At 41.6% G+C, this 26882-nt stretch overlaps 1 protein-coding gene across 1 annotated transcript in view; it reads left to right on the top strand.

The window, feature by feature from the left end:
- Positions 1-26882, top strand: part of WDR44 (WD repeat domain 44) — a 1972396-nt gene that overhangs the window by 1806173 nt on the left and 139341 nt on the right. Inside the window, 1 exon segment of the mRNA XM_044057470.1 lies at positions 12225-12416. Coding sequence (XP_043913405.1) covers positions 12225-12416 — 192 coding nt within the window.

The raw sequence follows: 26882 nt of genomic DNA, 5'->3' as shown, positions 1-26882 counted from the left end.
ATCAGCTGCAGAAGGCCTGATGTCCAGCCTGAGTTACAGAGCTCAGCACCCTTCTTTCTGGATCACAGAAGTTGTAGCTGTCCATGTAAATGCCCTTTTACTGTTGATGACTGAGGGAATCGTTTGGTTACAGTGTCTAAAACTGAAACATTGAGAGGCTGACATTGTTGGCTTTGAGATGCAAAGCATATCTGTGAATGAAAGGAGTTTGGGAAAGTGCCTGTTTGTTTTGTATACTGCATCATATGAAGAACAAACAAACAATTCAGGAGCTTAATAAAAGTCATCAAAGCCAATTGTGAGGCTAAACTAGCTCCCCAAGCTAAAAACAATCACAAGCCTTTTTTTAGTTATGCTCTTAGTCTCAAAAACCCAGTAGAGCAAAGTACTGAGCTGATTGTGAACAATGTTACCTACACTGAGCCTGAAGATATAGTGAACCTACTGGCTGATATATTTATTTGGAACTTATTTGGCTCCTCTCTCTCCTCCGTCTGTCGCTCAAGATGTGCCTGAAGCTGGTTCTAGGTATCACACAAGACCAAATCATAAAAGTGCTATAAAAAGCTAATCATTTCTGCATTGATGGGTCCTGACAATATTCCTGGATGCATTTTAAATACCATAAAGGACAATTTTGCACACCTCTAACAACACTGTTCATTCTCAGCCTGCATACAGGTTTTTGTACCAAGTGAATGAAGCATGGCTACAGTCATTCCACTGCATAAGGGAGGGCCTTCCATAGACTCAGCCAGTTACAAATCCTTAAGTCTGACTAACCTCATATGCAAAGCCATGAAACACTTGTCATGGAGCTAATCACTCAGGATATAAGGAACCTCTAAACACTGGACCAGTCTCAGTTTGGATTCATCAAGTGCAGGCCATGGTTTCTCAACCTGGTGGGTTTTTTTGAAAAGGTATCCAAAGCGTGGATGAAGACAGAACTGTACACACCACATGCCTTGACCTGGCCAAAGCATTTGACACAATTCCCTACTCAGATGTAGTAGAAAAGCTAAATTAACTGGGAGTTAAACCCCTATTTCACCTACTGGATTGCCAACTGGCTCAGGTAGGATGCAAGAAATCAAAAGAGGCAATTTACCTCCAAAAAGAGACCATTCACCAGTGGTTTTCCCCCCAGGGTTCTGTGCTGGAATCCCTCTTGTTTGGATATATACTTTTCTGAAGTAAAAGTCAATGCCAAAAGGATGTGTCAGACTAAGTTTACAGATGGCTGCAAGCTAGGAGCAGTCATTGGATCCCTAAATGACTTAGCCATTCTGCAGGAAGGTTTGTTCCAAACAAGTAACTGCTGCCAAAATTATGGACTGAAACTAATTGCCGACAATACAGTATTGTATCCTTTGGGAAGTCATTTACCCCAGGGAAGTACCATATTGACAATGCCCCTAAGAGTTGACTCAGTTGTTCAGGATTTGGGAACTTATGTGGACAGTGACCTAACTTTCAACCGACGTGTTCATTGTAAGAAAGTCCATTTGTATTGCACAGCTTTTTAACAAAGGGGTTATGTGTAGATATAGGGATGTCATTCTCCCCCTTTACTCAGCCCTTATTAAGCCAATCAATTAATGTAATGCCCACTTTGACATGTATCTGTTCAGACACATGCAACAACTGGAAATGCCCACATAGATACCTTACTGAAAGGATTTCGAGACCTAAGCAATATGTCTTACATAGACTGACTCAAAGCCCTGTCATTATACTCAGTATCCTACAGACTACTAAGACATGACTTGTGTCTGGCATACAAGGCATTCTCTGACCCAGTACTGATGAATTTACTGCACATCAGTAAGTGCAATGGCATCATAAATACTCTGTCTAGGGATTTAAAAAACCCGTGCAACATCAACAGAATGGTTTACAGGGATAGTGCATCTCCCAGAGGGCACCACTGTTCTGGAACAGACTCCCCATCCACTTTAAACAAAATTCATCCCTTTCCATATTCCATCTCGGTGTGGATATGTGGATGTGAAATGGAAAATTTCCCCAGGAATGCCCCCTGTATTACTAATGTATAAAGGCAGCTCCTAAATGCTTTATCCCATGCATGGGTCCCCTCAAATTATCCATAATGTGATCCCATTTATTCTCATTAAGGATAATATATAACTGTCACTCATGGGATGGGTAAGTTCAGTTTCTCACCAAATGGCATAGCTTCATTTAAGAGCAAAAAGAGAAATTGGCTAGGCTTAAAATGACTCACAAGGACATTTAGCCTAGTACTTACCTATGAACATATGAGAAAAGGTTAGCTACCTTTTTCAGATGCCAGCCACATTGAATGCCTGTAACGAAGCATCATGTTGAGAATTGCATCACAGATTTTTGTATACTTTGTTTAGAAGAGAAAGAGGCCCAAATGAAGTTAAGGAATACAAGTCTGTTTTATACATAGCAGAAGTACTATGAATATGATTTACCCACCAATGTATCATTGACAGTTTCATTAAATAAAGAAACCAACATTGTTTTGAGAAAGTAAAGTAGGTCTGGGGATTGTAATACAGGTCGTCTTGGAACCTTTTTATAAGGCAATATATGTTACTGTACTGAAACTGATTTTAAAATTATTTCAATAACGTTCATTTGATCACAGAATCAGTAGGCTGTATAGCAGGAGGAAGAAAATTATGGCAAAACTTAGGAGTCGCAGCACCCAACAGGATAAAAGCACTCTCGTCAAACTACACAAAGAACTCTGAGGACAAATAAAGTCTACCAAAGCCAAATCTGAAGTAACTTTGGCCTCCCAAGCCAAGGGCAACCACAAAGCATTCTTTAGTTTAGTCCACAACCTCAAAGGTAATACACAATTGTGTGCAGAGCTCATTGTAAATGGAGGCACCTATACTGAGCCAGAAGATATATAATGGTCCAGATGCAGAGATGAAAAGCCAGCAAATAAAGGAGTGTAGTAGTGCTGAAATTGAATTCATTCTTAAGTCTTGGTGAGTATCTTCGTGAGGTGGACCCTGTTTTACACAAAATCTCACCAAGGCGACACTGATATATAGGCTGTACTTATATAGCGTATATCATGGACTGAAGTAAATCAAAAATAAAAAAGATAGCTGGGTGCACAAGATCCGGGATAAAAAAGTGCCCAATCCTGGTAGGCGCACTGGTGCCAAGACTGGAAAAAATGACAGTGTAGAATCCTTAAAATACAGAAACAATCCTGCAGTGGGGCCAGGCCAGGCTCGGGGAGGATGGCCCCCCTGTCATAGAAGGAAGTAGTAGTCCACAAAAATGACAAAAATTGATTGGCCAAAGAAGAGCCATAAAGGCAGAGTGGACTAGTGAGGATAAGAAAGAAATTATGTATTGTTACTATTATGTAAAAAGTCCAGAATTTCCAGGCACAGGATATACAAAACAATTAAGAGAGAAATTAGAGGAAAGAAAAATACTTCTGCAAGAAAAACTGTCACAAGCTTCAAATAAAAATTTACTTTCATTAATGCAACAAATTTTTGAAAATCAGTATATAGATCAAGAAACTTTGATCTCTTTGGAAAAAGAAGCCTCTGAGGAAGTGAGAAAATGTAAACAACAAAACCTAGAGGTATTTGAAAAATATAAAAAAGAAATATGGACATGGGAAAGAAAGAGAGATTTGATATGGTGCAATATTTATGCAAAGGAGAAAGCCAAGTTAACTAACATACAGAAGGCAGTTTCAAAGATATTCGAAGAAAAATACAGGCAAAGGCATCTAGATATGGAAAATTTTGCAATAAAAAGACTAAAAGCACAAATATTTAATGCAGAAAAAGACGATTAGTAAAGTAGAAGTTAAAGAAATAGAAGCTGAAGTTAAGGAGTGCCTGCAAATTGAAGGATTTAATGTAGGAGGCCTAAAACAGACATCACAGACTACATCACAGCATGATGGAGTGAGTCCCCAGAATAAGGAAAAGCAAGACGATCAGGAGACATATGAAGAAATATGGACAGGGGAAAGGAAAAGAGATTTAATATGGTGTAATATCTATGCAAAGGAGAAAGCAAAACTAATACAAAAAGAGCAGCACCAAAGATATTTGAAGAAAAATATAGGCAAAGGAATCCAGATATTGAAAACTTTATAATACCAAAAATAAGAAGACTAAGAGGAAAAGTAGAGAAAGAAATTAGTAATGGAGAAGTCAAATAGAAATTGAGGTAATGGAACAGCTGCAAAAATGAGGATTCAGTGTAGAAAATCAAATGCAGAAAGCACCACAACAGAATAGAGCAATGGATATCCAAATTAAGGGGAAACAAGTGAAATAGGAAGCAACAGGTCAGGTGCCATATCAAGATATTTTGGAGCCTTCCACAGGAAACCAGTATAAAAGTTCACTTGAAGCTAGACAGGAAGGAAAGGAACAGGAAACTGTGGAAACTCTGATGCAGTCAATGTTGAGGAGTGATAGGCTAGTGAGTTTCCATATGACAAAACAACAGATGAGACAGGATGAAATTGAAGAGAATGTGCCTCAAGAAGATGTTATAGAACTTTCTATAGAATGCCCGCAGGAAATGGAAAACAAGGGATGTGCCCACAGTATGGAAGAAAAGGAGTTAGGAGAAGAGTTGCTTGATTTAATTGACATAGACAGATATATCAAGATCAATGAGAGAAATAGACTACAGAAGCTTAACAAAACCCCAAAAGTCATAAGCTTGATAAAACAAATGACCACAGTAATTAGGACTGTCCATAGAGATCCATGCAATATAACAGAAGTAGAAGTAAACAGAATATATTACTGTGCTGCTAAATTAATAACTGATAAAATTCTACCACAGGAACATAGGGTAGCGAGGGAAAAGGGGGGTGAAAGCGAGTACCATCATGGAAATATCGAATAGAGAAAACTATAAAGCAGCTAAGACAAGAAGTGTCATTGTTAGAAGATTATAGAAGAGGGAACAGATCAACAAAAATATTAAGAAAAATAGATGTGATAAAAGCAATGCACAGTATTAGAACAGACCAGGATCTATTATGCACTGTTGGAGATGAACTAAAAATTTCAAAACAGGCAGAAAGACTCGGAAGATACGAAGATAAATATAAGGGAAAAGCACAAAATAAGCAAATTACTGATGACCCAAAAAAGTTTTATAGAGAATTGGGAAATAAGATAAAAGGAATTGATAGACCGTCGAAAAAAGTGGAAGTAGATACATTTTGGAGAAGTATCTATGAAGATCCTGTGTAACATAACAAAGGTGCTAAATGGATAGAAGAAGTAAAAGAAAGAATAATACGTTTAAAGGTACAGGATATGAAATGGGATGAAGTAACAGCCAGAGCAATTGAAACAAAGTTGAGGAAAGCCTCTAATTGGAAAACCCCCGGCCCAGATGCAGTAACTAACTTTTGGCTTAAAGTATTAACTTCTTTACATGAGGATCTAGCCATGAGTAAGAACTATTTTTATGCACACCCTGAACAGACACCACACTGGTTAACAGGAAAAACGATGCTCTTACTTAAGAGTGTACCTGCAAGCTACCCTAAAAATTATAGACCAATAATTTGTCTTCCGACAACGTATAAACTATACACAGGGATTGACGCCGACAGAGTCTATAGTCATTTAGAAGAAAACTCAATTGTGGCAGTAGAACAAAAGGGCAATAAAAGAAAGTCATATGGAACAAAGGAATATTTGTTGTTAAAATTATAGTGGAGAACTGTAAGAAAGGGAAGAATCTAAGTAAGGCATGGATTGACCTTAAAAAAGCATTTGATAGTATCCCACATTCATTGGATAAAAGAGTGCTTAAAAATGTATAAGGTACATCCTACACTGATTGGATTACATTACAGTAACCATAAAACAGTGGCAGACCACTTTGCAATTAAGCCATGATAAAGGACATATTATTATCCCAAGGATAAAAATTCAAAGGGGGATATTCCAGGGTGACTCCCTGTCACCGTTGCTATTATGCCTTGCCATTAATCCATGAAGCTGTTTACTTAACAGCTTAGGTCATGGCTATAATTTGTCTTCTAGAAAACAACAAAGTATAATGACTTCTCATCTTCTCTTTGTCGATGATTTAAAATTGTATAGCTCATCAGATGAGGAATTGAAAGCACAGCTACAGGTTGTCAAAACTTTTTCAGATGATATTGGAATGTCATTTGGTCTTGACAAAAGGAAAAGTGCAGCACCAGGAAAACATCAGTTTGGGGCAAGAATGTGATATAAAAGAACTTGAGCAAGAGGTGGTGTATAAATACTTGGGAATGGAAGGGTCAGCAATAAAACGTGAACAAATGTGAATAAAGCTTAGTAAGGAGTACTTTAGAAGACTTAAATTAATCCTGAAAACAGCATTGACACCTAGGAACAAGAACCAGGCTATAAATCAGTTTGTTCTTCCTGTCCTAATTTATAGCTTTGAAGTGATTGGCCCCAAAAAGTGTTGGATAGATTGGGTATTAAAACAAAAAGGATGCTTCATGCTCATCAAATGATTTATAAAAATCAGTGTATGCCAAGATTATATATTCCCCATTCTGAAGGAGGGATGGGCCTCCTTGAAATTGATTACATGTATAGATCTGCAATCGTGGGACTCCACACATATCTACTGACCTCACAAGATCCAAATGTGGTGAAAGTTTTGAAACATGAGAATAAATCTAAGATGATATCTCTGCTTAATTTATCAGAAGCATATCGCCATCAAGCAGGAATGGAAATCAAACCAGGAGTGGATAAAAGTCAGGCAGCAAACTGAATGTGCTAAAAAAAAGAAATAATATAAGATGAAGGATCAGATGAGAAGGCAAGAAATGTGGAAAAAACATAAATATAGTAGCAAGTATAGAAAACTTCTGGAAGAGCCTCATGTTGATCAAGAACAAATGCAAGAATGGTTAAGGAGAGGTGAATTTACATCAAGAAATGAAAGGTTAATGTTGACAGCCCAAGATACTGGGCTACATACACGTTGGTTTACTAAGTCTATTGAACATGTGGGAGAAATGGATATGTGTAGGTTTTGTCGAACCCAATTGGAAACAGTCACACACCTTGTTGCTGGTTGCGACTCTTATGGCAGAAGGACTGTATACTGAAAGGCATAAAATGTGGCGAGATTATTACAATGCAGATTGTGCAAACATTATGGTATTGAAAAAATATTGGAATATTTTGATCTTAGATGATGGATTGAGGAAGATTGTTGGGGACGTCCCCATATTTGTTTACAAAATGGGTATTCATTTAAAACACAGTTTGGAGAGAAATAATAGGGTGGTGAGCATGAATACACAACACAAAGGAACATGTAAATGTGGATGCTGTGGGTACTGTCTGGTTATACTTGAAGAGGAAGGAGTTGTATTGGACAATATTAATAGGACCAGAGTGACTTTTAGGAGAGGTAATTGTGTATATATATATATATATATATATATATATATATATATATATATATATATGGCTAAATGTATAAAATGCACCTGTTACTATATAGGAAAAACTGAACGTATGTTCAAGAAGCGTATATACGATCATTTATATGCAATTAAAAATGATAGTACCAGTGCACTATATCGGCACATATTCAACACAGACAGCACCCATCAATTTAAATTTGCCATTTTGGAACATGTCACTGAGAATATTAGAGGTGGTGACATGAGTGTATACCTAGCAGAGAAAGAGGCTAAATGGCAAATTTTAACTGATGCTTCGACAATGCCCGGATTAAATGATTACATTTCCATCAAGCCTTTTTTACAATTAGCTCAATAAGATATAGAAAATATGAATACATTTCCACCTATGTATTTTTATTAATCAATCAATTATTCATATTTAAGTATGTTTTTAATGCTAGATATGTACGCATATATGTTATGGATGTCACCCTCTTATTTGTAGTTCATTCATGGTGATGCAGATATAGATATCTTTTTAGCTGTAACCCATACATATTGTAGATACCATATTTTTTATTATATTTATTAACTTTTAATATTCATTTCAAAATAGATTTCATTACATTGAGTTTAGTATTTATAATAATATTTTATTAATTGTTATTCATTATGTCATATGTATTTTAAATTTTAGACATGTATTCCTTGGGTATGAAAGCAGTTTATGCAGAGTGTATTTAGATTTATGTTTAGATATTCCCATGACAGCCAAATATGAAGTTTGTATTATTATTATTATTCATTAGCACTACAATCAGCGACTTTTTACATCTGATCATTCATATGTTGTTAGTATATAAATTTTTTTCATTTCTGTATTTATTTTTATGTATTTAGTTAAAATATTGAGCCTAATGTGCACTATTTTATTTTATTTAATGGATATACTTCAGTATTTTGCAACATTACTAGTGAGATATTTCTTTAAATGGAAGCGCAGTGATGGTGCCAAAAAGTGTTTAAATAGGTTCTTTTAAATTAATTAATTGATTCTGATGAAGTCCACATGCTGGTGGATGAAAGCGCTTGATCCGTTTACTTGTTATCAGAGGTTTTTCGCATTTTTTGGTTTGTTGCATTTATCCATTAATAAACAGGACGTATTATTGCTTCATTTGTGGGCTTTATCCTTCTGGACAAGACTAGTGTTTATTTTTCGTTGTGGACAGTACACTATTCTTACATTTAGAAAACTGGATATAGTGGTCCAAGAAAAGAAGACAACAGTAGCATTGATCATTGAAATCGCCACACCTAGTAACTACAGTGTCTTGCATACAGAGATGCACAAAGTCATAAAATACCTCTATCTGCAGGCAGAAACGAGAGCCATGTGGAAGAAAGATACCCAGGCAGTTCCAATAGTAGTAGGAGCAACTGGTCTTATAAAAAAGAATTTACAATCGTATTTAGATGTGTTACCAATTCATGTAACACCGTACGAATTGCAGGAGGAGTCATTACTGGGCACATTGCGGGTGCTGCAAAGAGCACTTTGGCTAACATCAAAGAGTGAAGCAATGCTAATTTCATGAACTTTAATCGTACTTTGACTTAGGAATGGGGTCCATTCCCGTCATGGTATTAGAAACCCAAAAGACTTGGAGAAATTAAAAAGCCAGAAGATATGGCAAACCTCCTGGTTGATAAATTCAGCTCCAACTTTACCCCTCTCTCCCACCCTCAACCTTCCTCAGGAAATATCATCAAATATAACTCCCCCTCTCTAAGACCAAGAACACTGCATCAGTGGGCCCAGAAAATATCCCAGGATGTCTTCTAAATAGCGTGAAACATGACCTATCAGAGTCTCGTGAATTACTGTTTAATTGCAGCCTCCAAACATGCTTTGTGCCTCATGAACACAGAAAGGCAACAGTCATCCCTCTGCACAAAGGTGGTCCATCTACTGACCCTGGAAACTACAGACCCATAAGTCTCACTAGTCTTGTATGTAAAGCCATGGAAATAATTATCATGGAGATGATGAATAGAGATATAGTAAACCTCCAGACAATGGACCCAATCCAGTTTGGTTTTGTCAAGGGCAGGTCATGCCTACTCAACCTGGTGGACTTCGTTGAGAAGGTCATCAAAACAATGGATGAGGGCAAAATCATTCACACTGCTTACCTTGAGCTGGCCAAGCCATTTGACACGGTACCCCACTCTGGCATTGTTGACAAACTCAAGAGGTTAGGTACAAACCCATATGTCACCCGGTGGATAGCCAACTGGCTCACAGACAGAACCCAGGAAGTTAGAATTGGGGAGTTCACCACCTCTACAAAGAGACAGTCACAAGTGGAGTTCCTCAGGGGATAAGTCCTTGGACTGCTCATTTTTGGCATTTGCTTCTCAAAATTCAAGGCCGATGTCAGTGGTCTGTGGCTGACTAAATTTACAGATGATTGCAAATTAGGAGCTGCTGTTGAATCGCACACTGACACAAATGTTCTCCAGGAGGGGCTGACACCAACAGACAAATGGTGTCAAAGTCATGGACTAAAACTAAATGCCATGAAACGCATAGTAGTATCCTTTGGGAAGTCATCCATCCCTGGTAACTGTCATATTGACAACACACCCCTTAGAGTTGACCCAGTTGTCAGGGACTTAGGAGTACACATAGATAGTAATCTAGCCTTTGACCATCACATGTATATAGTGGTGAAGAAATCGTTCTATGCTGTGCAACTTATAAACAAAAGTATGGCATCTAAGTCCAAGGAAGTCATTGTTGCACTGTATTTGGCATTCATCAGACCTATCATTGAGTACACTGTCCACTTTGTGTACCTAACCAGGCATGTCCAACAATGGGAACATCCACAGGGGATCCTCGCTAAAAGAATACAGGATGTAAGTAATATGTCATGTGCAAACTGCCTCAAGGCCCTGTCCCTGTATTCTGTGTTCTACAAGCTTTTGAGTGGAGATCTATGCCTGGCATACAGGACATTGTCAGACCCCACTCTGATGGAGCTCCTGCTTATCCACAAAACAAACAGCATCAGAATTACCGGTTCTAAAGACTTAAACCTTGCCTGTGATATAAATAGGACCTGCTGGAGAGATGGGTATGTATCCCAGAGACTACTCCATCTCTAGAACAGGCTCCTCATCCATGTGAAGCAGAGTTCCTTCCTAATCCATTTCAAGTGCAGCTTGGACAATTGGAAGGGAAACCAGAAATTCATCCCTGGTTTGGTACCTATGTCTCTAACTAATGCAGGTAACCTGTAAATGATTCATCTCCCAGGCCAATGCTTAGACTTATCAAAGGTATCAGAACTTGGCAGAAATTTGGGATACATGGCTAGACTTAAAAAGGCACTTGTGGTCATTAGCCTAGTAAACTCCTATGAACCTATTTAGAAGAACCAAGTCTTCTGGAGAGGATCATCTACCCTTAATATGAGTTAAAGAGAAATGTTGACACCTTTTTACAGAAATGTTTAGTAGTTAGCAAATCACATTGATACTTGTTAGGGAAAGTTTACCATTTTTGTAGTAAGTGGTAGCTTATTTTATAAATAAAACTCTGCAATGTATTCTAAACAATTAAACATTTAAATTACCTTAGCCCATCTTTCAGAATAGTTCAGATTTTGCAAACAAAAGTTAGTATGTGTTTAATGTGCCATATGTATTTAATCTGTTCTTAGTTCATTACACATTTAACAGCTTAAACATTACATTTTGTCTTTTAATGCAACATTAATCAGACTTATGATGCTATTTTCTTTGGTATGCCTAATGTTATAGTCTCAGAAACACTCAGTTTAGGGATGGATTGCTACATGCTACTGTCCCTTTTCTACAAGTTCTGAAGTGACATTCCAAGCCAAATTCTTCTCTTGTGTTTCTTAGTAGTATTATGTGCATTTATTTTTTCGTTAAAACTTGACATTCTTCTTATGACTGTCCGTGACTGAGAGGCACTGTGTCACCTTACCATTATGGTGACTTCTTACTCTAAAACTAAAATTTATTCATGCCTAGTGACCATAAAACCTTTGAGAACTTGCTTGCTTACATATCACCAGTTTTAAGTGGAATTGTATTTATTTCTCAGGAAAGTAGAGATGAATGGTGGAAGCTTGTTCATGAAGAAATATGGAAATGGCATATTCACCTTAGTTCCTGTTCATCTTTGACAGTCATTATTCAGTCAAATACCCTCTGCAAGCCTGCCTAGTGTTTCTTGAATTTCAGTCTTTATTCCTGCCTAGTGTTTCTTGAATTTCAGTCTTTATTCCTGTTCTGCTTTTCATGCTTCTTTAACGGAGTAGATAAAATAACTTAATTTGTCAAAGAAAAGCTCTGTAATGCCTCTGTAAAGACTGCAGTAACACATTTGGAAGCCAACACAAACAGCTGCAAGGAGTACCATTTTGTACCACACATGTAAACTGTGTACTTCACCAGCAGTCCATATGAAGAATTCAGTCTCGTAAGAAGGTATATGATCTGAACCTGAATGGATACTGCCTGCGATAAGTACCATTAGTGGTGAGCATGAAGTTTATATGCATCGTTTCATAATTTGTGATTAGACAAATGCATAACATTAACTTAATAGTTCAGAAATATGTGGTTTGTATGTATTCATTTGTTTTATATTTTCATTTGAATGAAAATACATTTTAAAAAAGTAAAATAAAAAAATGCCTCGTAAAGCAGTGTATGAATATCAGTTTTGTCTTTTTCCCCTGACAAGGATGACAGATATTTCTTGAGTGGATCACTGGATGGGAAACTACGGTTGTGGAACATTCCAGATAAGAAAGTAGCATTATGGAATGAAGTAGATGGACAGACAAAATTAATAACTGCAGCAAATTTTTGCCAAAATGGAAAATACGCAGTCATTGGCACATATGATGGCAGATGCATTTTTTATGACACAGAGGTAAAAAAAATTGTGCTGTGCTTTTTTCATGCAGTATCTGTTACAGCATTTTACAAGGACATAGCTGTGAAAGCCATGAGTCTTTAGCCCAGTCTTTTGTAAATCATTTTGAATAATGACACATTTTATTTCAGTTTGTGGTATGTGAGAGGGTTGATTTACTTGTTTTTAGTTCTGCTCGCATTCACTTTTTTTCTGACCAACCAAAATTAATTTAGTGGCTGAGGCATTAGAGTAACTTATTAGTATGGCAGAGGAATGAAAAGGATTTTTGCCTGCTCATCTCTCTCAGGATGAAGGTCAGAGACAGGCTGGGACATGTCTGATTTCATCATTCTGGTGAACACCAATACCAGTAACAAGAAACATCTGTAGCCCAATGGGAGGGGGAGGATGGGTCTTCTCCTTTGCTTTTGCTATTGTACAACTCCAATCATCACTAGACATTCATGCCATGCTAAGGCATAGTTAATAGCACAGCATTAAGATGCTGAGTTTTCTGTGAGCAGCAGTTCTTATGGTGTGGATTCCCTCTCCTCTGTCTACCAGCAACTGCTTTATCAGATCCATGTTTAACAGTAAGGTAGTACATGGGTGATGTGGAATCTAGTAGACTGGGGCACTGATAGCAGTTGTTTCAGTTGCACAGATATATCCTGCTAAGGTTTGAATTTATGGCCCATATTTAATATCAAGGTGTTTCAAAAGTATCTCTAGTTAGCTAGTTAGACTACATAGACCAGTCAAAGCTCTGTCGCAATTTCTTTGATCTTCTTTTCCAGGGCCTCAATTGATATTTGTGCTGCTGCCACTTGGTCTAAAATTCACACCTTCATTTGCCATTATAAACTAGATTTGCTGTCCAGGAGTAGGATACCTTTTGGTTCAGATGTCCTCCGGAACATCCTTTTGTGAGACCACCCTGAGAGCTCAGTAGCTGGGGACTGCGTCCCATCTGTTGAGGAACAGATGGAACAGACAGCATCAAATACAAAAGTTATCTACTAACATAATGATAGATCAGTGTTGTCTGATTCTGTCCTGCATCAACTTCTGTTCCTTCCTCTGTCCCCCTTCCATTTCACAGAAGATTTTGTTGTGTGCTTCTGGTATGACAGTATCAGCTACCCTTGACCAACGTATTGCATTCTTTCAACTCTGTAACAGTGCTGTATCTCAGACATTCTATGTATTCTGGAGGTTGGTTACTTTAGTCTCTTAAACTATTTTTACTATGTTGTGTCATGGGGTTATGAGCAAACTCGATCTGAGGTGATCTTGGGGACATGAGGGGGTTATGGGTATGGGGAATAGCCTGAGCTGTGGATCCTAAAGTCTAAAAGCATCCGAAGTCTTATCCAAGGTTAAATTTGAAGGCCCATCAGTTGAGGAAGGATGGAGTCGGACAACACAGATCTATTATTATGGTGAGTACATAAATTCCTAGACTGGATTCAAACCCAGGCCTGCCAGTTGGTAATCCAGTCTCTTAACCTCTGAGCTATCAGGCCGGGGTTATACATTCTAAGAGACCTCGGATAATCTTCTTTAGAATCACAGGGGTGCTGTATGTGACCCTTGCAGCTGGAGTACAAGGCAAAAAATAAAAAAATATTAGAATGCCACCGTTTGTTTTCCAACCCACATGCCACAAACAACACAAAAATCTGTGCTCTGTTTGGAGGACTACCAATACCTACATAAACACATACACTGGAATGTGTCAGGAAACTAGTGCAACAAAAACAGATTTGGTTAATTATGTAGGTAGTTATAGAATAAATAACTATCTGAATTATAAAAAGCATGACTAAACAAGCAGAACGTCAAGAGCCTGCCAGTACCTCTGTTTGCATATTTTGAAGTCTGTATTTATGACCAGTCAAACCGACAACCATCACGTCACTCTCAGACCCAGATGTCCTTAATATCCAAGATGTCAACTATTTGAAAGGGGTCTGAAGACAAATGCATTACACATGGATACAGAAAACCAGTATTCCACAAGTGACTTACCAAAATGACTGTTTCCTGAAAAGAGCTTTGAGTCTTTAGCAATATGGCCATAGTTGGCCAACAACCAGAAAGTACCACAATGCACAAGGTAAGCAAAGGAAACCTTTTTTAAATTTGCCCTGTTTCCCAGTGTAGTGTGATCTTGGAGTTGTTCTATATGGTTGGGGGGTATGGAGGGTGGAGCCCCCCACCTTGGTGGGTTACGTTCGCGATGTTGGCCGACTATGGCCATTTGATGAATTATTGTTCTCTAAGCTTTTTTGGTACATAAAACTTTCTTTTGCTGTTTATTGTTCAATTGTTAGCCATTCGCTGTAATTTTATTTGCTACACGAACATAGACTCGTATCTTGCAGTGAAAACTGTAGCTTGGTTGGGTTTTTCTTGCAGTTTTTACTGAAAGGTTTTCTCTTTGTAACCTTTTTACCCTTTGGTTTATCTGTGTGTGTGTGTGTGTGTGTGTGTGTGTGTGTGTGTGTGTGTGTGTGTGTGTGTGTGTATATTTATATACACACACACATATATCTATATATATATATATATATATATATATATATATATATATATATATAAAATGTCTGTATATTTGCACACGTGCATACGCACACGCATTTATATAGTTGTGCACGTATTCATGCACACACGTTGATAACATGTATATGCATATATGCATGAATGAATAAACAAATGCACATATATCGATAAATTCACAGATGCACATACATTGATAAATTCACAGAGATATTAGAGATATTCCAGATATGTTATGAAAATCTGTAGAAAACAGATGAGTAAGAAAACCAAGAAAAGGCGCAAATGGAAGTATTATAGTAGACTTAACTATGCCTGAGATGAAGAAAGACAAGGTTCAACAATTAATAGTCAATATCGGAAGGGATAAAATAAAAGTTGTGATGTATAATGAATCAACATGGAAGTCTCTGGAAACAGATAGCATACTTGTGGAAATTTGGAAGTAGGGAGGGGGGAGAAGATGATAAAAATCTGGAAGGTTTTATTTAAATGAAAGCTGTGTAATTACCATAATGATAGATGTTCATGTTTCACTGTTGCAGTCATCAACTGTGGGGGGTTATCCATGCTGTGGTAGCCCTCGGCCAGCCCGAATACCAGAGTCAATGTTTTCTGCATCTGCTGCTTTCGCTTGCTGGCTGACATCAGGTCTATAAAGGAAGGCAGCCAATGCCATTACATCAGTCGTTCTTGCCGTGGAGCCCATAGCAGAAGCAGTTCGCAAGTGTGCCGGTTGGTCGCTACCAGAATGCCATTACATCAGTCTTTCTTGCCGTGGAGCCCATAGCAGAAGCAGTTCGCAAGTGTGCCGGTTGGTCGCTACCAGAGTTTGAATTACAGCTGAAAACGTCTAAAGCAAAGTACCCCATTGGGGATCCTTTTTTTTCACTAACAGATGTCCGAAAAAGTTAACAGTTGTCTTGCCCGTGGAAAGCAGATACCACACCGAGACTGCCATTCATACTGTGTCACTTGTTTAGGGCCAGACCACGACGTCCCCCATTGCCAGTTCTGTGCCCTCTTTAACGTGAAAACCATTTGTCTTAGAGCTCTTTTTGTAGCCAGGTGTTTTCATCTTCCAGCTTTGCATTCCGAATTGGCGTCCGTCAGCCAACAGTCTGTAGACATTCAGAAAAAACATAAGGATAAAGATGGAGACAGACCACACAAAGCTAAGCCTTCTGATGACTCTACTGCTAAGCAGGTTGTCAGTTCTCCGGAATTCAGTGAGGCACCTTCGCAGCCCCTGATGCCCGATTCGATACCTTCGCAGGCCTCTACTGAGACCCTTTCGGAGTCCGGTATGCCAGTAATCTTCATCGTCTTCTGAGCCTTTGGTTGTCTCTTCCTTGGTTGGGTCTGGAGCCACAACACAGGCACTGGCTTCCAACGAGGTTTTTCACACTACCGAATCTAGACAAAAAACGTCTTCTTCTCCGACTACCGTTTCTCTCAGACTGATGGATACTCTTAGGCCAAGAAGCAAGGCCACTCCGAGGAAAACTATCTCTAGCCACCATTTTAACCCTGCTCCACCACCCCAAGCTCAAATGCTTAAAATGGCAAAGGATCTTATCACCCTTATCAGGGGTAGTGAGGCTGCACCTTCTAAAAGGAAAAGGGACCCTTCCCCTGAAATACTGACAGAACAGGATTCTGAGGAGTCTGATTATTCAGATTTTGAAGAGGAACAACAACCTCTTACTGCTTATGAGGATTCAGATGCAGAGGAATCCATTCCTTCTGCCTCCCCACCAGAAGATCTTTCTTTTGGGGAAACCCTTCACATCCTCAGGGAACATGTCCACTGGGAATCCCAGGACTTTCCTCAGTCTAAGAAAAGACTAGCTTCTAGACCTGCCCCAGCACAGACCCTAGGCCACCCCCCCCCCCATCTTAGAGGTAGTTGATGATGTCTTCCAGGAATCCAGCTTAACTCCTAACACCCTCCCACCTGCTTCCAGAAAACCTGACCGGTATTACAGAGTACTGGATTCTCACAAATACCTGTACAGAAATCCAGCTGCAGACCCGGAGGTCATTGCACAGGAACCAAAAAGAGCTAAGCCTAGTTCTGCAAAGAATCCTACTCCTGACAAGGACTCGAGCTCTGGACATATGGGTTAAAAAAGTATACACCTCTGCAACCTTAGCTATCAGAGCAGTCAGCTGTCAGTTCCACATGTTAAAATATCAACAACACACTTTGGAACTATTAAAACAAAAGATGTTATGTTGTCCAAATCTCACCTTCGTTCTTGCTGATTGGGTTCAGAGCCGATGAGGCTAGCCCTTATCCCAGCATACCTAGAGGTAGTTACCCAGATCTTGTTTGCTGCTAGCACCATCAGGATTGCGGATACTGGCTCAGGCTAAGTGTTCTTTCTATTGCCATATTTTTCAGCAAAAAATTCCTTTTAGCTAGTTATTTTGTTATCTGTAGTTGTCCTTAGCATTTATATCTTTCCCTATCCTGTCTGAGTGACTTGTTGGTTGTGTATACTAAATGTTTTTCTCTCTCGGGCCTATCCCATCCTTCAAACCCATTTAAATTAGAGGGTGGTTCTTCTCCTTTTTGCCTTTCCTGTTACTGTTAAGGAGTTGCCGTTTGAGTTAGATGCCCTCCCTCCTTCTCCTTGTCTGCTTAAAAAAATAAATAAATAAATAATAATATATATTGTTTGTCTGTTATTGCCAATACTTTTTCCTCTTTGTTTAGCAGAATCCAAGGATACTGCCAAGGATTCGAAACCTTTTGGTTTAAAAAAATGTGACTCGTGTTGCCAAAAGATGTCCCGTACGGATGGGCACATGAGTTGTGTATATTGTTTAGGATCTCTTCACCCGCAGGACTCGTGCTCTGTCTGTCATGCCTTTAGTTCATGAGTTCTGCAGGTGGAGAAGAAACAAGCTTATCTTGTGAGGTTTGCTGAAGAGTCTCCTTTGATACTGCCATGGAGGGGACTCAGCCAGCAAAAAAAAAAACAAAACAAAGTGAAGCCTTCATCCTCTTCGGCTCCAGGTTCGGACCTGTCTAAGGACAAGGACAAAACCACAAGCAAAGTCAGACCTGATTTTCAGTTCCGAAAAGACATCTTTACCTACGGCTCCATCTGTGTCTTCAGAGCCAGTTAGGTCTCATAAGCGTTCCAGGTCTCCTGCCTTGGAACCAGTGCAATCCGCTCCACAGTCTCCATTGTTGCAATCTGTGGCAGGCAGTCACGGGTCTTCGACACACTCCTCTCGGTCATCCAGGAGCCTTTCAGATGATGATGTAGAGAGGGTGGTAAAGAGGCTTCTTAGGACACAAAAACTAGCCAAAATACTTTCAGGCCCCATCCCAGACAGAAATGGTGCCAACAGCCCAAACGATACCTGTCTTGATTCCTCCTCCAACTCCTCTGAGATGGAGTGTATGGAAGTCGTAGTGGTGGAACCCGTCAGTTCCAGTAACCTCCTCTAGTCTTTCGTTTCCGACTACTGCTCTGATCTACTCGATACCTCCTTCGATTGAGGGATCTGGGGGCCGACGCTCCCTCGTCGGCTTCAAGGGGGAGTGGCATCGGACCCTTGTCCGACCCTACTCTCGCTTAGGGAGCTTCTGCGCAGGTCAGCTCGGTTCCTACATCAGCCTTGGAGCCGTCGTCCTCAGTTTGGAGGAAGTCTCCTGCTTCTTCGGAGCCGGAGATACTTTCGGGTCGGGACTGCAACGTCTTCAAGGTGATGATGAGTGTGCTGTCTGCTGAGATAGCTCCACCCTCAGCTCCATTGGTTCCTTTGCCTTCGGTGTCCGCCTCTGAACCTCCCCTCCACCCCAAGCGTAGGGAACCCATGCTCCAGGATGCCCCATTGGGCGATCCCACCTCATCCAAAACCTCCCCTGGGTACCCCTTGGAGGAGGTCCCTCAGAAGAGGACTTGCAAGAGGAAGCATGTGGACTCCCCTGAGTCCTTGACATCAGACGCAGACGTGGATGACTCAGAAAGGTCCCCACGGTCCATCCCTGAAGATGTCTCCTTTTCAGACATCTTAGAAATCCTTAGAGGGGTGACTGGAAGTCCCTTGGCCCTTCTGAAAATGAATCTGTTTACCTGGATGTATTCAGTTCTGGGAACTCCACCTCTTGGGTATCTCTTCCTTTTGACCCACTTTTGCACATAGTGAGTCGGAAGGCTTGGAGCCCTCCAGACACCATGGAACCAGTCCTGCGGAGGCCCAATAAATTCATTACAGCCCCTGAAGACAGGCTCTTCATATCGAAAGGTGTTCCCGTTGATGATATGGTGATGGCAGCAGCCACCAAAAAAGAATTAGCGGAAACTTCTTCATCTGTCCATCCGCCGAACAAAGAATTTCATATGATGGACAGATACGGGAAGCATATGTTTTCTTCAGCAACCTTTACACTTAGGTTGCTGAATTATTTGTCCCACTTTACAAGGCTTCAAAGGGATCTCCTCGGAGTTAGGAGGCACCTTACAGGATCCAACAGCTGTGAGAGCCTCGGACACGATGGCTTCTCAGCTCGCGACCCTGACTTCAGTTGCTAACTCCTCCATGCGGCTCATTTCCTATGCAGCCGATAGAGTGAGCAGGGCAGCAGGCACAGGGGTAGCCTTACGCAGGCACTCCTGGATGCTACTTTGTCATTTTGCGGAGCCCTTTAAGTCTTCCTTTACCAATACCCCCTTTGACGGCTCGTCTTTGTTTGGGCCTCAGGTAAAAGAGACTCGTACCAGGTGTGAACAGGATGGCAAAACTCTCTCTGCCATGGGAATATGTTTTTCTGCTCCATCTAGGCCCTATCCCAAAGGCCAGAAGAGCGGGAAGATGTGGTTTCGGAAATCCCAGGGAGCTTCGCCTGTCACACGTGGAGAATTTTCCCCTAGGGGCAGGGGGGGGGGAGTAACAATGGAAGATGCCAACCTCGTGGCAGGGGGGGTCCACAGAACCAGAGTGACAGAGATACCTTTTCTGGTAGGCCCTTCCAGCACTCCTGAAGGGAGGCCCGACTGTCTGACTCCGGAGACAGTTGGAGGGAGATTATCCTTGCACCCAAAAGCCTGGCAGACAATCACAGAAGATACATGAGTACTATCCATAATATCCAGAGGTTTACAATATCCCCTTCTCAAAACTTCCCCTATCAAAAAGTCAGTACTCTATCCCAGATGCTCCACCCAGTCTTTGGGATCAAGCAAACCTGGAGGTTCAGAAGTTGCTAAGAAAAAGTCATCCAGGACGTCCCCACAGACCAAATCGGATCCAGAACTTACTCAAGGTTCATTTTATTTCCAAAAAAACAGGGGACTGGAGACCCATTTTAGATCGCAGCAGATTAAACAAGTCAGTCAAGAAGACAAATTTCCGGATGGTAATACTGCAGTCCATTCTTCCCTTTCTTGTACAGGACAATTGGATGTGCTGTATAGATCTCCAGGGTGTGTACTACCATATAAAAATGGACAGATTGTCAAGGAAATATCTGCACTTCTGGCTGGGAGCCAATCACTGCCAGTTCAGAGCACTGCCCTTTGGTCTCATCACAGCCCCCAGGGTATTCATCAAAATGCATGGCAGTAGTTGCAGCTCACCTGAGGCGTCAAGGATTCCGGGATTTCCATATCTAGACAACTGGCTCCTTATTGCCACCACTGAGCATCAACTAATCAGAGCAAGGGAATACACAATCCGCTTTTGTTCTCAGCTTGGGATCACCATAAACTACGAAAAATCTGCCTTGTTGCCTTGTCAATATATTACCTTTATAGGGGCAAATTTAGACACAAGGGCCATGATACCAAAGCTGCCTCAAGAAAGAGTATTAACGATCCGTCGCCAGGTTGTCATACTATTCACACAAAAGAGGATTCAAGCAAGATTTGTCCTCAAGGTGCTGGGTTCTATGGTGGCAGCAATCACTCTGGTCCCTATGGCTCGCTTTCACATGAGAATTCTACAGTGGCTTCTATTTGGGCAATGGTTATTCCAGGATTTACCCATGTCACATCAGATTCTAATCACGCAGTCATGCAAAAGGGATCTAGACTGGTGGCTTCACTCCCCTATGGTGACAATAGGCAGGCCATTTCTACCCTCCCAACCTGTAGCCACAGTGACCACGGACACTTCCCAGATAGGGTGGGGGGACATTATCTGGGACAGACTGTTCAAGGGACTTGGCAGGTACATGAGTACCACTTGCACATCAGTGTCCTGGAGTTGAGAGCAGTACTCCTGGCGTTGCAAGCATATCAGAGCTCTCTACCTACAGGGACTATAGCAATTCAAATGGACAATATGTCAGTAGTAGGGTACATCAACAAACAGGGTGGAACCAGGTCTTACCCCTTGTGTCGAGAGGCTGTTCGAGTTTGGCAATAGGCGGTGTCCTCCCAGCACTTTCTGGTTGCAACACACATCCTGGGAAAATCCAGCGTGATAGCGGACAAGCTCAGACGGGCCATCCTGATGCCCCACGAGTGGTCCCTGAAGCAGGAAGTAGCAGAATTGATCTTTCACAAATGGGGCTAGCTAAGCTGTGATCCGTTTGCCACCCCCCTCAACAACAAATGCAGCAGCTACTTTGCCATAGTCCCACCACTGGGACAGTCACCCAGGGATGCACTTGTTCATGATTGGCCCCTGGAACTGCTTTATGCCTTTCCACCTTTTCCCCTGATTCCCAAGGTGCTTTAGAAAGCACAGTAATTGGGTTGCAAGTTAATCCTCATTGCCCTTTACTGGCCTCGTCAGATATGGTTCCCGTTCCTTTGGCCTTACCTGCAAGGAGAGCCTTAAATCCTGGACCCAGTGCCAGATCTTCTGAGACATCAGTCGTGGGCTCTGCATCATTCCATTCAAACTCTCAAGCTCACAGCTTGGTTTCTCTACTTCCAGTCTTAGCCAGGCTTCCTGATGTTTCACCAGCAGTTCAGCAGATTTTGGTTTCCTCCTATAAGCCCACTACTAGGAGACTTTATGCTGGTATATGGAAGAGTTTCTCTTGTTGTACAGACAAAAATCAGGTTGATCCTTTTACTGCTCCCATTTCAAAGATTCTTGAATTTCTCTCTCAAACATTTGACCAAGGAGCAGCTGCAGCTACGATCCGAGTTCAGTTAGCTGCCATTTCAAATTTCCATATGGGAGAAATGGGTGCCAATATCATGTCCCATAGGTTATGCAAGGCTTTTCTAAGAGGTAAGACCTCCAATAAGAGAACCTCTTCCTCCCTGGAATCTAAAGTTAGTTTTAGATGCTTTGATTCTTCCTCCCTTTGAACAATCTGCTTCTTGTTCGCTCAAGTTTCCGACTTAGAAAACCCTTTTCTTGGTTGCAGTTACCTCAGCTAGAAGAGTCTCGGAATTACAGGCCTAATCTATTCGTCCCCCTTACTTGATTTTCCATAAAGATTGGGTTTCTTTCAGAACCACCCCCTCTTTCCTACCCAGGGTATGTTCTGAATACAATCTGAATCAGTCCATAGAGCTTCCTGTGTTCTTCCCCAATCAAGCAAGGCAGAGTATAAGCTTCATCAACTGGATGTTCATAGAGAGTTAGGACCAAGTAATTTAGAAAATCTGATAATTTATATCCTTTGCGGACAATAAGAGGTCGTGCAGTCTCAAAGGTGACTTTATCAAAGTGGCTTTCAGACACTATTAAACATGTCTACAAGTTCCATAAACAAACACTTCCAGGAAAAATTAAAGAGCACTCTACAAGGGCCTTGTCTATCTCTGTTGCCTTTCAGGCCAGATTGCCTTTGGATTCAATCTGTGCAGCAGCTACATGGGCTAATCTTCATACCTTTATCACTCATTACAAAGTAGATGTGGCCTCCTGGAACAGGGCATCCTTTGGTTCCACGGTCCTGAAGAATTTTTTCCAGTGAGCCACCCAAGACTCAGGTGCTGGGGATGCTGTCCCAAACAGTAAGAATGAAGGCGAGATATGGACAACATAACATAAAGACATTATGTACTCGCCATAACATTCCATGTTTGTTGTCCTTGATCTCGCCTTCCTTCTTGCATCACTCCCTCCTTGGATGCTGTCCCAAACAGTAAGAATGAAGGCGAGATATGGACAACATAACATAAAGACATTATGTACTCACCATAACATTCCATGTTTGTTGTCCTTGATCTCGCCTTTCTTCTTGCATCACTCCCTCCTTCCCCCTTCCTGGAGGATCGAAAGGAACCCCTTTTATTTTATTGGCTATACAGGCTGAGTTTCCTTTATGCCATTCCTTATGGTCAGTCTCAATTTTTCTACTATCACCTGGTGGAGGGATCATACCTTTATATACAGGTGTCATCGAATATGTAGAGTAGAGTACATCTCCTTATCTTTTATATGGTCTAGTGTTGGGTTATCAATATACACGAGATCTGGGTAACTACCGCTAGGCATGCTGGGATAGGGGCTAGCCTCAAGCCAGTAAAAGCTCTTGGGCTATAGTATATGGCCGAGTTGGAGTCGAGGATTGGCTCCGAACCCAAACAGCAAGAAAGAAGGTGAGATCAAGGACAACAAACATGGAACATTATGGTGAGGACATAACTTTATTTCAACCTTTCCTGACTGTGCCAATTCGAAAGAGTTACCAGATTTACTACAGTCTACTTGCCAAGTGGCTAAACACTCTTTACACTGTGGATATGACACCCTAGAAGCCTCAAGCAGGGCAGCAGTGTCAGGATCTGTCATTAGGAGACATGCATGGTTGAAGGAACAACCTCTCCCTGATCATGTCAGATCTAAATTACTTGATTTACCCTTGGCTAAGGACCACTTGTTTGGAGTAAAAGCAGAAGAGGTTCTTAAAAAGATGGAAGACAAAGCAAAATCTATGCAAACAGTAAAAGATTTCTTTCCTGTACAACCTCCTAGGTTCAGCAGGAATTTTCCCTCAAAACACTGGTCCTTTCCTGCACCTAACAGACAGGCACAAGATAAGCTCCACAGGGACAGACCACTCAGACTCCTATCCCAGGGCCAGCAGAGAACCAAACAGTGGACAACTTCCACTCCAAAGGCAGGGAGTTCTAAGCCATCCTTCTATGACAAAAACTCTCAATGACTTCCTTGCCACCCTCTGCCCTCCTTTTACTCACCAAAAACTAGGAGGAAGGCTCTCCCTCTGCAAAGAGAATTGGATCTCTATAACAAAGGACAATGGGTCTTAAAAGTCATTTCTCAGGGATACAAATTCTCCTTCAACGAACTCCCAATTCCAAGCGGGTACCCAGACTTACCTCCAAATCAGTGGGCAGAGGCACTGAAACGAGTCCAAACTCTCATATCCCGAGGGGCAGTAGATCCTGTCCCCTCAGATCAAACAGGCAAAGGCATTTATTCCAGACTATTCCTGGTTCACAGAAAAGAGGGAACTTGGTGCCCCATCCTGGATCTATCTATTCTGAACACCTTCCTGGTGGCCCCCAAATTCAGAATGCTAACCTGGCAGCAACTGCTGCCTATGCTGACAAAAAAATGCCTGGTTAGTTATCCTAGATGTAAAAGGTGCCTACCTCCACATCCCCATAAGGGAATCCTGCAGGAAATTCCTTTGCTTCAGAGCAGGCTCACAACACTTTCAGTTCTCTGCGCTACCCTTTGGCTTGTCTATTGCTCCCAGGGTAATCACCAAATGCTTAGCCCTGGCCATAGCCTTTTGCAGACAGAAAAGTATACAAATTTGCCCTTATCTGGATGACTGCCTCATTCAGGCAGATTGCAAAAGAAAAGCTCCCCAAGGACCTCCTCTTTGTCACAACCCTCCTAACCTCCTTAGGGTACACCATCAATGAGAGAAAATCAAGGCAAACTTCCTCCAGGAAGATCATTTTCCTTGGGGCACTGCTGGGCACAGCATCCCAAATGGCCTTCCTATCCCCAGAAAAACAGAGCTTCCTGCCTCTCTCTTTTACCCAGCTGGTTTCCAGACATCACCTCACTGCAAGGAAGTTCCTGCAAGCCTTGGGGTACATGGCATCTTGCATCCTTCTAATTCCTCTGGCCAGGCTTCACATGAGAAAAATTCAGTGGTGCCTAAAGAACCTCTGGTGTCAGCGCACTCAGCATCTAGAGACCTCTCTACATCTGATCCCCTGCATAAGGGCTGGGATTCTCTGATGGGCAGGGGCTTGTGCCTAGAACAAGGGTCTTCCCTTCCCCCTCTGCCCAACTGGGCAGACCATTACCACTAACACTGCAGACATAGCTTGGGGAGCTCACCTAGAAGGCAGGTGCACCCAAGGTCTTTGGGATGCCCAGCACCTTCCCTTACACATCAACCAGAAGGAAATGATGGGAGTAAAAAAGGCCCTGACATCCTTCGAACTCCATCTCAAGCCAGGGGTTCTCCTTATCAAAACAGACAACACCACAGTAATGTGGTACATCAACAAACTGGGAGGGACCCAATCTTACCCTCTGTGCAGGCTAGCCATGAACCTCTGGCTGGCAGCCTCTTCCATGGGACTACACTTGATAGCACAGTACCTACCAGGGATCAACAACACCCTGGCAGACCACTTAAGCAGAAACTTTATGGACCCCCACGAATGGCAGCTCCACAGAAGAATCGTTTTACAAATCACTCCGGCGTGGGGACTTCGGAGGTGGATCTCTTTGCTTCGCATCCCAACCATCAATGGAAAAAATTCTGTACCAGGGAGTATCACCACCTAGTGTGGAAGGTGGATGCCTTGACCTTCCTCTAAAAAACACTCCCTCCTCTGCCTCTCATACCCAAGGTACTGATCAAAATAAGGGAGGAGAGACCAAACGCCATCCTCATTGCTCTAGATTGGCCCAGACAACATTGGTACCCCTTACTGTGCAGTCTGACCTTACAGCCTCCCAAGCAGCTTCCCCTAACTCGGGGGGGGGGGGGGGATGTGGCACCCAGACTTACAGACTCTCAAGCTATCAGCATGGTTAATACTCTAAAGGTCAACAAGGGGCCCATGTTAAGCAAACAGGTCATAGACATTATCACAGAGGCCAGAAGGCCCAGGACCAGAAAATCGTATGCAGGAAAATGGAAAAGATTCTGCTTCTGGAAACCAGTCCAGATGGGCCAATACCTCACAACCTTCCTTCTCTCTTACCCTGGACTACCTAGCAGAGCTACTTAATAGTGGCATCTCCTTCTCCTCTATTAAGAGCCACGCCTCAACCGTTTCAGCTTATTTTGGTACAGAACAGTCCCTGTTTTCCCATCCTTTGATTAAACAATTCCTCAGAGGGTCCAAAAAATAGAGTGGTGGTACAACACGACAATCGAAGCCGACTGGATAAAAAGAAGCTTTTATTGTATTAACATCCAAAATGACATCCAAAGTAAGCGCTTTCGCATTATCACTACAGTCTGCTTCGATTGTCGATTTGTACCACCACTCTATTTTTTGGATTTCAAGTTTTTTGTTTGGGAGGTACTTTACCCTTCGTGTTTCTCTTTCTTTTCTGACTAATTCCTCAGAGGGGTGTCTAATAGACCTCCCAGAAGGCCACCCACTCCAGCCTGGGACCTGGATTATGTTTAAGAAAACTAACTTTACCAACCTTTGAACCTGCTGCTTCAGCAGAACTAAGTTACCTCTCCTGGAAGACTGCCTTTTTCCTAGGTATCACCTCAGCCAGAAAGGTTTCAGAACTTCAGGGACTGATGGCCATTGAGCCCTTCATCATCTTCTATGTGGACAGGGTCTCCCTGAGGACTAATCCCTCCTTTATGCCCAAGATGGTATCTAATGCAACTCTCAACCAGGCCATACATCTACCCACTTTCTTTCCGAACCCTCAAAACAAGGGGGAACAAATTCTGCACTCACTGGACATGCACAGACAGCTGACATACTGTCTGGAACATACTAAACCCTTCAGGAAAACAGATCAACT

The sequence above is a fragment of the Protopterus annectens genome, chromosome 15.part0 (assembly GCF_019279795.1).
Source record: "Protopterus annectens isolate FY-2018-M chromosome 15.part0, PAN1.0, whole genome shotgun sequence".
In the NCBI taxonomy this organism is placed as follows: Eukaryota; Metazoa; Chordata; order Ceratodontiformes; family Protopteridae; genus Protopterus; species Protopterus annectens.
The sequence above is the reverse complement of the archived record's forward strand: the minus strand, read 5'-3'. Positions and strand labels throughout refer to the sequence as shown.